Source organism: Geospiza fortis, unplaced genomic scaffold (assembly GCF_000277835.1).
Source record: "Geospiza fortis unplaced genomic scaffold, GeoFor_1.0 scaffold11, whole genome shotgun sequence".
Lineage (NCBI taxonomy): Eukaryota > Metazoa > Chordata > Aves > Passeriformes > Thraupidae > Geospiza > Geospiza fortis.
Window position 1 is genome coordinate 15370716 of NW_005054304.1, and position 13866 is coordinate 15384581.

At 37.1% G+C, this 13866-nt stretch overlaps 1 protein-coding gene across 1 annotated transcript in view; it reads left to right on the forward strand.

Annotated features, from left to right (window-relative positions):
* CENPE (centromere protein E) overlaps positions 1–13866 on the forward strand; it is a 38498-nt gene that overhangs the window by 23671 nt on the left and 961 nt on the right. The window contains exons 31-45 of the mRNA XM_031066496.1: positions 481–765; positions 877–1035; positions 1809–2039; positions 3227–3457; positions 4344–4544; positions 4625–4771; positions 5980–6192; positions 7344–7553; positions 8077–8286; positions 9361–9582; positions 10207–10410; positions 10993–11105; positions 11594–11691; positions 12254–12413; positions 12832–13094. Coding sequence (XP_030922356.1) covers positions 481–765; positions 877–1035; positions 1809–2039; positions 3227–3457; positions 4344–4544; positions 4625–4771; positions 5980–6192; positions 7344–7553; positions 8077–8286; positions 9361–9582; positions 10207–10410; positions 10993–11105; positions 11594–11691; positions 12254–12413; positions 12832–13094 — 2947 coding nt within the window. The remainder of the gene's footprint in view (positions 1–480; positions 766–876; positions 1036–1808; positions 2040–3226; positions 3458–4343; positions 4545–4624; positions 4772–5979; positions 6193–7343; positions 7554–8076; positions 8287–9360; positions 9583–10206; positions 10411–10992; positions 11106–11593; positions 11692–12253; positions 12414–12831; positions 13095–13866) is intronic.

Here is a 13866-nt window from a genome sequence, read left to right on the forward strand (position 1 = left end):
TATATACACATATACAAACACAGACACACATATATATTATGTAAACTTCAAAAGAAAAGTATTGTATGTGCATTTATTTTAATATTGAAGAGGCCATGGACAAATTTCAAGTAAATAATTTTCTGGGCCTACCTAGCATTTTATACTTTTGAGACTACAAATAGAGATAAGGTCTCTAGTTCTGAGATGGGAGAGGTTTGTTGTTGGGCTTTTTTGTTGCTGATATTCCCTCTATACTTAAAGTATGACATGAAACTCTACTTCTGATAACTTCTTTTAGAAACTGTTGCTTCAAGTTTTTTTTTCACATGTCTCTTATTTCAAGAAACTTAAATTGAATATGGACTTTGGCAAAGAAGTACAAATCTGTCTAAAGCAGTGTTGCTGTCTGTTGTACATAATCAACCTGTCAAAGGTGTCAGATACGTTTTTCCTAAAGCTGCATTCTGAATATGTTTATTTGAATCTCATACAAAATAGATACCACAGATTCAAGGACAATCTATGGAGCAAGAGTTATGGCTTCTGAGAGAAGAGCTGAGCCAGGCACAACAGAAATTGCGTGAAATGGAGGAAGCAAAGGCCAGTGAATATCAAGGGGAATCTGAAAACACAGAGAGAACAGAGGTTATTCCAAAACCACGTGACTCCCAGGAAATCAGCATCCAGACAGAAAGAGATGATGATGAATTTAAAATGCAACTGGAAAATCTCCAGAATGAGAGAGACCAGCTAAGAGAAACACTACAGGAGACAATTAGCAAGGTAATAAAAGTACCTCTCTTCCCATAGGAGAGCAACTCTAGTAGATTTCTTGAATTTTTGGAAGTGTAGTTCAGGTGTCAGTGTGTTAATGTACTTTAATTGTGTCCAAAGAACTCAGAGATGCAGGAGGAGTTGAGATGTACTCGTGAATCTCTTGGACAGCATCAGGAGAAGATTGTGGAGCTGAAAGGAAGCATTTCAGAGAAAGAAAATCAGCTCTTGAAGGCGCAAGAGGCATTGAAGGGAAAAACTGATGAGCTGCAGCAGAAGGTCAGAAGCAGTTTTGTCAAGAAAATTACAAGTTCTGCTGAGTTTGGTGGTCCGTGTCTACTACAAACTCCAGTTCGTAGGGCTGCAGTAGATGTACTAAAGAAACCCATTATTTATAACTAAAGCTGTCTTGGTACAGAATGAGTGAATATTATTTAGAATCAACAATGCACTTTAACTTCTCTCTCTTTTCCCAGTATTAAATTTTATGCAATCCAATAATGTCATTCAGCTATCTCATTCTGAAGATCCTTGAGTAACTTTAGGAGAGCTTACTCATTCTGTAATCTATTACTCTATTATAAATTTGTTCTCTACTTTTTGTTTTCATGCCCGAAGCCACTGTGGATTGTAGGCTTCATTTTTAACTCTCAGTAATGTCTCATCTACTATGGATAGAGCAACTGAGGCGTTTTAATGGATTCAGAATGTCTTGCATGTATTCCCACATTTTACTTTTGTCTTCCACTGAGACAGTAGCACTGACATTTGACTGGCTCTTAAGTAAAATTTTGGCCTTCTATAGCAGGAAATCACTGGGACTATTATTTATCCTAAAACAATCCATTTACAACAGCCTATATGTACAGGCAGTGCTTCTGAATGATGATCCAACAACACTCTTCAATCTACACTTCATTGCTGGGACAGGAAATCTTAGGAACCTATAATGTTACTATAATGGTTGTATTTTCTCGAAAGCATCAATTTATTTTTGCCCATGCAAAAGGTGATTACAAATACCAATCCTGCTTTGGATTTGTTCTTTCCAGCTCACTGAAGTCACTGAAAACCTGACTCGTGTCTCAGCTGAATATGGTGACCTCCTGGCAGAAAAGCAGCAAACTGAAAGGGCAATGAGTGAGCAGCTTGAGAGAATCACTTCACTTAACAAGGAGAAGGATGAGCTTCAGCACATGGTAGAGACTTGTAGAGAAAGGGAAGAACACTTGTTAAAGGTTCAGAGGCAGGCAGAGATTTTGAAGGACGGCCTAACAAACAAGGTGAGGAGTTTTGGTGTTTAGTCACTATTATGTATTCTGATGTTTTGTAACTGATGTGCCAAATTCTTGCTTTACCTAAATCCTATTTAATTCTTAATTCTGAGAGCATCATTTTTGTGTTGGCAAGCAAACGTGAACATGGGCAAAGGGTTCTGTCTAAGTTTGTTTGCCACTGCTATTTAGCAATAACATCCTTATCTTGTCTCAGCTTTGTAACCTTGGTTGGATTGGTCCTTCTTCGGAATGAATGTGATTTTATCTGATGAGTGCCTATTCAATACAATAATCAGTCATTGAACATATATTCCCAACTTTTTAAAAGGCACTGTGTAGACAGCATGAACTTAACTGGGTTTTGAATCCTTGGTGCTTTGCACGCTCTCGAAGGTGCAAGAGGCATTGAAGGGAAAAACTGATGAGCCTGCAGCAGAAGGTCAGAAGCAGTTTTGTCAAGAAAATTACAAGTTCTTCTGAATTTGGTTGTCCATGTCTACTGCACGCTTCAGTTTGTAGAGCTCTAGTAGATGTACTAAAGAAACCCATTATTTATAACAAAAGATGTCTTGATGCTAAATGAATGAATATTATTTGGAATCAACAATGCACTTCTCTCTCTTTTCCCAGTCTTAAATTTTATACATTCCAATAATGTCATTTAGCTATCTCATTCTGAAGATCCTTGAGCAACTTTAGGACAGCTCAGGTCAGGCTTGAATTTATTACACTATTATCATTTGGTTCTCTACTTTTTCTGTTCATGTCTGAAGCCAGTGTGGATTTTAGGGTATTGTGATGTCTCCTATGCATACAGCAACTGAGGCATTTTTATGGATTTAGAATGTCTTGCGTGTTTTCCCACTTTTTACTTTTGCCTTCCACTGAGTCAGTAGCACTGACATTTGATTGGCTCTTAAGCAAAATTTTGTCTTTTTTGGCTTACTACAGCAGGAAACCACTGGGGGTATTATTTTCCTTAAAACAATCCATTTACGACAACCCATATGTACAGGCAGTGCTTCTGAATGATGATCCAACAACATTCTTCCATCTAAATTTCATTGCTGGGACAGGAAACCTTAGGAACCTATAATGTTACTGGTTGTATTTTCTCGAAAGCATCAAGTTATTTTTGCCCATGCAAAAGGTGATTACAAATACCAATCCTGCTTTGGATTTGTTCTTTCCAGCTCACTGAAGTCACTGAAAACCTGACTCGTGTCTCAGCTGAATATGGTGACCTCCTGGCAGAAAAGCAGCAAACTGAAAGGGCAATGAGTGAGCAGCTTGAGAGAATCACTTCACTTAACAAGGAGAAGGATGAGCTTCAGCACATGGTAGAGACTTGTAGAGAAAGGGAAGAACACTTGTTAAAGGTTCAGAGGCAGGCAGAGATTTTGAAGGACAGCCTAACAAACAAGGTGAGGAGTTTTGGTGTTTAGTCACTATTTTGTATTCTGATGTTTTATTACTCATATGCTAAACATTTGCACAAATTCTGATTTTTATTCTCAGCAGATCAGCTTTATGGTTGGTAAACATACACGAACCATGGGCAAAGGATTTTGTTTCTTTATGGATTTTTAGGAATAACATTGTCTACTGATCTCAGCCTTGTAACATGTTGGATTGGTCCAGTTTTAGAATGAATGTGAATTCATCATATTGTGTGCATTTTTAATATAATTATCAGTAACTGAACATGTCTTCCACCTTTTTTAAAAGGCACTGTGTAGACAGTGTGGACTTAACTGGGTTTTGAGTAGTTGGTGCTTTGCACACTTTCTGAATGCCAGACAATGTTTGAAAGTCTTGCACTTAGTTCTAGCCTAGTCATGCTTTTCATAGTGTTTACTTTGCAGCTTTTCACCTGTCAAATTTTTCCATTGTAGATCAAAGAGTATAATTGAGGATTGCTTCAGTTTAGCAAATATTGCTCTCCAGTTGAGGAAATATAAAGATCTTGTCCATCTTTTATGCTCATCTTCTATTTATTTTAATTTTCTTATGATATAGACATAGGTTGATTGCCTTTTCCTTTGATTCCGCTTGCTTTACAGAAAACCAAAGTTGACTGATGTAAACTTTTTGGGTGTCATGCTGTTCCTCTTCCTTGTAAAATTTTTTTTTCTGTGTGATTAGAACACCTGAATTATTTTTCAACTTTTTTTCTCTGCTAGTGTGAATTTTAGTAATTAAGAATTGTGACTTTTGTATTTGACACAACTGATTTTACTACTTCATAGGGTGTATAAAGACCACAACCACCAAACTGTGATTTGCATTTTTCTCCACTGTTCATTGTAGATTCAACAGTTAACTGAGACATTAAATATTGTCTCATGTGAGAAGGACCAGTTACTAGCTGAAAGAAATAATCACTCTTTACAACTTAAAGAACAAATCTCATCACTTAATCAAGAAAAAGATGAGCTACAAAAATTTCTTCAGGATGCCAGGTCTGAGCGGGACCAGCTCAAGACAGAATTGCAAAGAAATTCTGAGATGGTGAGTGTTGCAATTTGCATACCTGAGTTATTCATAACTTCTCATCTCAACTGGTACTTAAATATATGTTTTTATTTTAGTGTGTTGAAACAAAGGCCAAACTGGAAGATGCTTTAGAGCAACTGAAGCAGAGAAACCTGAACAATATGTCCATTCAGGTAAACCCAGTGGATATTGCAGAGCAGGCGGCCAATGACAGCTTGACAGAGATAACATTGAAAATTAAGGTAAGCTTATTTTTCTGTTTGTTTTAAGGATGCACATAGAAACTTAATGACACTTGTCATGGAGCATAAGCCTTTTGTGCATTATGTATAAAGTGGTTTCAATATCTTGCTGAGATGCTGCCTATCATGGGATCAGTTGATTTGCTGTTGTTGTTCAGTGGTTGCACATCAACTTCATGCTCACAGAATATCTCACTTGCTTTCATTACTGTCCAGCCATCCCAATGAAAATAACTAGTCATACAGGCTCATAGAATCATTTAGGTTGGAAGAGACCTCTTAGATTATAGATTTCAGCCCTTAAACCAGCACTGCCATGATCACTGCTAAACCGTGTCCTTAAGTGCCAGGTGTACACATCTTTGAAGCAGCTTCAGGGATGGTGATTCCACCACTTCCCTGGGCAGCCTGTTCCAGTACTTGGCAGCCTTTTCAATTCAGATATTTTTCCTAATAACCAGTCTAAACCTCCCTTAGTGCAACTTATCACATATTACTGGAGAGAAGAGGCTGACCCCCCAAGAGGGTGTAGCCCTCCTTTCAGGCAGTTGTAGAGTGATATGGTCTTCCTGCAGTCTCCTTTTCTCCAGGCTGAAACACCCCCAGCTCCCTCACCCACTCCACAGGACTTGTGCTCCAGACCCTTCCCCAGCTCCATTGCCCTTCTCTGGACACTCCCCAGCACCACCATGTTCTTTTTGTAGTGAGGGCCCCAGAGCTGAACAGAAGATTTGAGGTGTGGCCTTGCTAGTGCTGATCCCTTTCATAGTCCTGCTGGCCACACTATTCCTGACACAAGTCAGGATGCCCTTAGCCTTCTTGGCCACTGGGGAACACCCTGGCTCATGTTCTGCCAGTTGTTGACCAGCACTCCCAGTTCCTTTCCTGCTAGGAAGCTTTCCAGACACTATTCCCCCAGCCTGTAGCACTGCATGGGGTGTGTTGTGACCTGGCAGTTCAGCTGTTGAGCCTCAAACAGAAGCACTTTGCCTGGGTAATTATCTGGGTGTGTGCCTGGATTGGTGGTTTTGTCCTATCCCCATGGCAAGTCAAAACTGAAGTCTTAATCATAATAACATTTCCTGTTGTAAAACCAGTACATACTGTAGGGGTTAGTCCTGGAGTCAGGTAATTTATTTTATGTTTGTTTATAGCTAATCACACCTTTCCTCATTGTGAACAAATTAATTTGTTTCTCTTGCATTTAGGAGCTTCTTGAGAAATTCCCAAGTATGGGGAAGAGATATGAATGTCTCTCTACAGTGTCTCTTAAGCTAAAGAGTGAACTGAACAGTCAGAAAGCACTGATAGCTGTGATACTGCCTCAGCTTACACTGGAGCAGAGTAAACAAGTCAAAACGCTTCAAACTAAAAATGAGGAAATTAACACTCGTCTCCAGAAATTATTGACTAAATTGAAGGTACCAACTTATAATGCTGAATATGTGGATGCTTCATATTGTTTGGATTTGGGTTTGGGATCTTTTTAAATAAACTCTCAATGGTAACAGCTAGGATTTTATATACTCTAGCTTTGGGTTTTGAGAATCCGTACACTGGAGAAATCAAGCTGAGAGTAATTGCTTTATAATCTTAGAAAATGTAAATCAAACTTAGTTTTAACTGTAGTTCAGCTGCTTTGCATAGAATTATTTCATTAATATTATTCCATTTTAGTTGGAAAATGGAATTTCCTTTCTGTACTCTATAAATCAAATAATAGATGACTATTTCTGTGTGGGGGAAAGAGACATGCAAGATGGCTTGGAGATGCATCCTTACTCTGCAAAACTGCCCAGGTAGTTTGATTTTACAGCCTTCCCCAGTTTGGAATCAGTTTCTCCATTGGGCTAAAATTATTAGCAAAAAGGCTAAGGGTAGTTAACATATGCAGAGGTACAGTGAATGACAGTTTTTTCTGTTTCTTTTATTTACAATGAAATATTAAGAGCTGGGTTTTTTTTTTGGTTGGAGCATGGAAACATGCACAGGCCTAGAGAGAGGGGCTGAGGTTCTTGAGAGTCAGTGATGTCTACAAATAACCATTAACTTGGAAGCTGAACTAATATTCCAAAGGGTCTCATTTTCTAACTTAACACAGCCATTTTAGGTTTAATTTTTTCCATAGTTGGCTTTTAACTTTCATGGTTAAAGATGTTTGAGATTCAAGTAGTGAGCTCTGCTAGAATACAGTTTTAAATCGGCACAATGATATTATTCTTATAGATCATCTGCACCTTTCACAACTCCAAGAGAAAATAAATATAACAAAGAACACTTTGTTTTTCAAAGTTTAGATTTGTGTAAGACTGTCTAGGGCCTTTTAGACTTCTTGGCTTTTTTGGAGTCTACAGCAAATAGCATACTGGAAAAGTGCTGTCTCAGCTAAAAGGCTTACATGCCATTACTATAATGCACATGTGAACCTGATTTTCTTAGTCATGTGTTAGTTATCCTGGACATCTAGAGGCTCAGAGTAAGTAGACTGAATTATAAAATACTGTATTTTAGCTGGATGCAGGGTACCATTTTAAAACAGGCTCACTGATAAGATTCTGTGCTTCTGCAACAGCTTTTGTTCAGCTCTGTTTGCACAAAGAGAAGAGAATATCACACTACTGTTCACAAGTATGAAATGGAATTGCTGGAGGAAAAGAGAAAACAAGATCACCTACAGTCCCAGATTCAGTGTCTCAGGAAGATTAATTTGAAGCAGAATGAAGTATCATCTCAAGAGTTAAACAGCTGTGAAGGACTGCAGAGTTTCTACTTGGATGCAGAGGTAATATCTGGGGAAAATAATAGACAATAAAAACCCATTCCAAGGCATGGGGTCATGTGGTGGTGGGAATCTAATGGCATTGGCTTTATCTGTTAAAACTTCTTTTAAGGGGGGAGTGAAAAAATAGAGATATTTTTTATGCTGCTAGTTCTATAATAAGAAGGTTTTGCTTCATAAAGCAGCTGAAAATAAAATTATAAGGTTAGAAAATAGTTGGGACTGTTATTTACTTATTTGCCCTCTACAATACATACTATTCAATACCAAGATGACTTGTTCTAAAACAATGGAATAACCTTTTGCTAATAAGCACTTTTTTTCCCCCCCTTTCCACCTGCCCTAGGAACATGGATTGTCTTCTTGCTTTCCCAATAGGGTGTAATTTTAAGTCCAGCAAAACTCCTTTTATATGATAATTAGATGCTAAAACAGACTTCCTGCTATACTGATAAGTCAGAGGAGAGAAGGTATATTTAGACATGTGATAATCGAGTACTTAAATTTTAATTCCCTTTTTTTTAAGAGCATTCTCAAAGATGTGTCAGAAATGGAAAATGAACTTCTCTGCATAGAAGCAGAGTTAGAGCAGGAAGCAAGTGCTAGAAAAGAAACAATACAGTTCTGGGAAGCTTGTTCAGGAACTCACTGGGATACAGAGGAACTGAAAGAAGAACTAAAGAAAGATAATGAAAGACTCCTGCAAGTCTTTAAATTCTGGACTCCTAAAGTGAAGGTAAAATTAAATGTTATAGAATCAGAGATGTATTTTGTGTAAGCACTCTGCAAATGCCTATGATTGAAAACAAAACACAAAAAAGGCTCTTAAATCATCATTCATTTATTATCAGCATTTACTCATACTTCAACTGTAAAATGTAGGAATGTTTAAAAGATTTTCAAAGATTTTTTTTAAACTTGAAAAGTTGCTTTCTAAAAGACTTTCTAGGTAATAAATGGGAATAGGGTTGTTTATTTGGGGTTTTATTACTCTGAATTCTGGAAAATGTTGCTTTTCTTGCCAAACTTTATCAACACTACTATAGCCATTTTTGACTCAGTCAAATTTATATTTGCACTCCTTTCTTTCTCATGCTTACTGCTTGCCTCTTTTGGAAATCTGGAGAGCATTTTTCAGGATTTAGTGCACTATGAACAGGATTTCACAAGATTTCATCCTTCTGATTAAATCTTAAGTTTAGCGTATTTTTAAAAGTTTCTTCTGTAGAGTCAATAGGCTGTCTTGACATTTTTGGGATTTTGCAATGTTGGCAAGGTTTTCACAAGAATTCCCTACCCTAATATTATGTAGATCAAAGCTTTTAACAAACAAAAATCTAGTAAACATTGTCATTTCCTGACAATTGTGAAGTTTTTCTTTATCTGACATGTTAAACGTGTGGGTTTCTAGAATAGTCCAATGTGTAGGTTTAATTTCCTTTAGTCAGCGAATACATTCTAGTAAGAAAAATCTGTGAATAATTATGGTTTTCTCAGGCTGACTTTCAAGAAGTCTTCCCATTACAGTTCATTTTGTTTCTTTAATATTAGAGTTTGAGTTAATGCAGAAATACTGGTAAACCTGCAATACACTATCATCTTGTCTTGTGCCCCTTCCTGCCTCCCTTTCTTCTGTAAATGAAACTGTTCTTTGAGAGATAATGATACTTTTTCTGACAGCAAGCATTGTCAAATGGGGCACTGAAACAAGAATGTGATGATAGTGCAGGCTAAGGTACTTCCTGTTTCTTCACTTGCCATATTTCTAGCAGATTAAAAAATTATTCTGTGTGATGCTTCTGATTTTCAGATACTCCTTGAACTTTCTTCAGAGCTGGATGCCAGAACTGCTGATTATAGTAAAAATGCTGATGTTGAATTAAAACAGAGAAAAGAGAAAAATGAAAAGTTACTTCAGGATCTAAACATTCTAAAAGAAAAACTGGCCCCTGGTGGCTCTGCGAGTCTGGCATTAGAAGAAGAAAATTATAGGCTTCATAATAAATTAAAGGCTGCAGAACAAGATAAAAAGGTACCAATACTTGCTTCTAAGGAAAGCTTCTTTAATGCTTGCTTTCTAAGGGAGAGTACTCCAAACTGAAAATAAGGATTGATGGCAACTGTAAATCTATGCCACCACAATAGAAATAGAGTACACTTTATTTCAGTAGCTCTTTTATTTCCAAAGTGAAATTTTGAGTTCTTGCCTGTAACATTATTATTTTAATGGCCTGATTTCTGTACACAAATACATGTTGAGTTTAGAAATTCATATGAAAGCTTTTATTTGCTTTTGAAGTATTGACTTTAATAGGGTGATACTCTTGATGCTTCCTGTCAGTATATGGTATTCACTATACATGAAGCTGGAGAAGAATTCTCTATTTAATCACAAGAATTGAGAATTAATTTTCTCTCTTTTTTATGCCACAGTTACCCTTCTCCAAAACACTTTTTCTTTTCTTAGACTTGAGTGTTCTAGACTATTAAAAGGTGACATAAAACAGTGACTTGGACATGAAGAGTTGCTATAGAGCCTGTAGTGTTGGATTTTTTTTGTGTGGTTTGGGTTTTTGCTAGTTCTTGCTAAGAATATGACCATGTGCTGTTACTGTTACTGCTCATAACTGATTGATTGATTGATGTATCTCAATAGGCTATGGAAGTAAAAATTCAGAAGTTAGAAAATGTAATAAATGAAGTGGGAGAAAGTGTCAAAGAGAGAGATGACAGGATAAGCAAGTTACAAGCACAGATAACAATAAGAACAGAGACAAGTGAGCTCACCCAACTGCAAGCCAAACTGAATGAGGTGGATAATTGCCTCAGGACTGCCTTAACAGAGAAACAGAGCCTTCAGGTATGAGCAAAATACTTCACTCTTCTCTTTCTCCTCTGATTAAAGACACAAAACATGCTTGACAACAGTTGTAGGTGAAACATAGCTCTCCATATCTCCAGTCAATGTATTTGTTCTGTATGACATTCCTAGAGTAAATTCCACTTGCTTGTTTAGCAGCCAGTTTCACATTCTACCAGTGCAACCATCAGTGGCAACATTTAGAATCCATATTACAATACTAGAAACTAAATGTGTCACTTGTATGTGATGCATTTCTGAAACACTTCAAATATCTTAAAACTTTTAAACTGAAGCATGAGCTTTTTACTCAACATTTGCATGCTAATTTAGAATCCCCAGATTTATATCTGCACAGAAGTCAGCAAAACTTCCTAAAATATGGTAGCATATAATACACCAGTGTAGGATGCCAACTGCTACTATAGTGCTAGTTGGTAATGTGAGCCACCTTAGTGGAAAATAACTTCCTGGTCTTGTCCTGCAAAATCTAGCAGATCATAGTGAAGATACAAGGTAAATATCGCTTAATTTCATTGCTAAGTAAAAAGCCCTTATTTGTACTAAATATTTTATTTCCAGGCAAAATTAGATAAAGGTGCTGAGCTGTACAAAGAAGAAATTGACCATCTCAAAACACAACTGGTAAAATGTGATCTGGAAAGAATGAAACAATCCAACTCCTTTGAAGTGAAGTAAGTTCAAATTTTATCTTACCATTCTCAACTACTTCATTCTTAGCTTCTACTTTGCTCTTTTCCTATATAATAAGTCGTAAGCATTCAGCTTGAGGTGTTTAAGTTTTTATAGTGGTTAGAGAAAGTAAAATCTCTACACACCTTGGATTGCTTACAAAACTTCTTCCCTATACACCAAAATTTCTCAATCAACTGTGTACAGCCATAAATGAAATAACTGTTCTCACAAAAGAAGGCAAGGGGAAAGCAGTAACTGAAAGCACTCTCTACTTCACTAGAGAGAAGGATACACCAAAAATAATTAGTCCAACTTTTGGGTGCACTTTATCCAAAATCTAACTGACAACCAGGTTTATGTAGTTTTTCTTGTAAAACATGGGTGTGTCTTGTATTTGATAGCTCATTACAATTCAGCTGAAACTGTAATAATTATTAAACTGAGGTTTTCTGTGGATTTTTTTTCCCTCCCTTTCTGCTTCATATAGACTTGCTAATTATAAAGCCCTTGCAGAACACCGAGAGCAACAGTTAACAAAGCTAAAAGAAGAACTGAGGAGAGCACACCAAGAGCAAGATGTTACTGGTAAATTCAAGATAAATGGAAGGGACTCTTTCATGTTAAACTCTGAGTTTTGAGACTAAATCTTTGAAGATCAGATTGAGATGCAGGCCTTGTACTCAAAGGGTATGAGGAGAACTGGGTGCATTGGAAGATGAGATGGAAAGTAGATTCCATCAGCTGCACATGAACTGCATTACAATCACAGCAGCTCTTGTGCTTTTCTCCAGCCACATTTGCCCTTATGGAGGGATAAGCTGCAGTGGTGGTAGCTCATGTTGCCACTTTCTCCTTAACATACGAATACTTAGTTCTAATCAAAGCTATGACATACCTGGAACAATAACTAGTTTACCTCTAAATGGCCCAGTGAAGAATCTGTCATGTTGCTTATTATCTCCCTGGCAGTGTGAATAGTGGGAGGTGTATTTTTTGTAGAAAAAAGAGTAACTGTTGGAATGGCACTTGTAACCCCGTGAAGTTTCACATATAAGACCACAAGAAGGAATAGGCTAAAAAATGTATTGGTTTGCTTTTAAGCACTCTCCAAATTATGCACACACATATGTATAAATCTGTTTTCTAGTGCTGAAAGAAGCAGATCCTCAGCAATCCCAAATACCCCTTACTTGTGGTGGTGGCAGTGGTATTGTGCAGAGCACACAAATACTTGTTCTAAAATCTGAACAAGCCAAGCTACAGAAAGAGAACTTGCAGCTGAAGAAACAAAATGACCTTCTATTGAGGTAAGTGGACAGCTGACTAGCAGCATGTCAAATCATTTATGTACATTTATGTATTTATGTCCATCATTAGTGTTTGTTTCTGGGAGACCTATGGAAGTGAGTAGCCATTAATTTTAGATTTCACATCATAAACTTTTATTTAAAGCTAATGTTTTATGGCTTATAAAGGCCTTTTGAACTTTAAATTGCTTACTTTCTTAAGAATCTTTTAAATGATGGAAACTGCACTTGAATTGTACATTGGAAGGAGTTTCAGTTTAAAAAAAATCCTCTGAAACCAAGATACACAACTAGTGTACTGCCATGTCTGTTGCACATCATCTGAAAATACAGGAACACTCTGTTCTTCAGGAATTTTTTCTTAAAGAAATTGCTTTAAACTTTTCTTAATTGAATGCTGGGGTTCTTTTCTTTGCAGTGATGAACTTCAACTGAAAGAGGAACTCAGGAAATGGAAAGAAAGAGCACTAAAATGGAGAGAACGATCCTCAAGAGAAACTACTCGAGAGACAATACCAAAGTCTCCTAAGAAGGCAGTGTCATATTTCTTTAAAGAGCAAATGCCTTCACCCTGCAAGGAAACTGTTTCTCAGGAAACAGTGACTCAGGACCTACCAAAACCTCTGCCTCTGACTTGTCCAACAAATTTCTTTGATAATTCCAACTTGGGTGTGCTAACAGGTACGTAACACAGTGGTAGTGTCCTATAAGATTTGATGCAAAATGTAAGGGATGGCCTGACATCTGAAACTTGCATGATAACAGTTTTCCTGAATGGTTTATCAAATGACTGTTGAAAAGCTGACCATCTAAGCTGTGAAGCTTCTGTATGCTCTACAGAATCAAAATACCAAAATGAATCCTTCACCTGCTGAAGAATATACAAACCTTTTTTTCCTTTTCTACAGTGGAAGTATTGATGCATGACTTTTAGAAGTGAATCAGCAAAATATTATTATTAGATAACTGCTGCTCTAAAATGTTTTGCTTTGTAAAAGTTAAACTTTACATTGTTTAAGCACAGATTTCTGGTAAAACTACATAAAGTTAACTGGTTAGCTTTTTTCTGAAGTTTTTCAAGATGGTAGACTTTAGCCTTTGATGTTGCATTTGCTACTCTGCCTGGTCCCAGCTGCAGTAATAGCTATTTTGATGAGAACTTCTGTTCCTCAGCATCACTTCAGATTTCTTATATCTGGCCTAATGACTTTTAGTGACCTTCTGCCCTCATGCTTCTCGCAGCTTTTAGAAGGCTCCAGCAGACATGTTGAAGAGTAGCCATTTTTGAGGTATTAGTAGCAGTCTTCCAGAAAGAACATGACTCATTATTTGGTTTTGTGATGGCCAACTTGGTAACAGCACAGCTTTCCTCATAACACAAAGTTCCCCAGAGGGAAGCTTTCATAGCTGACAGACAAAACACTAATCAAGATTAAATCACTGCTTTCCTGCT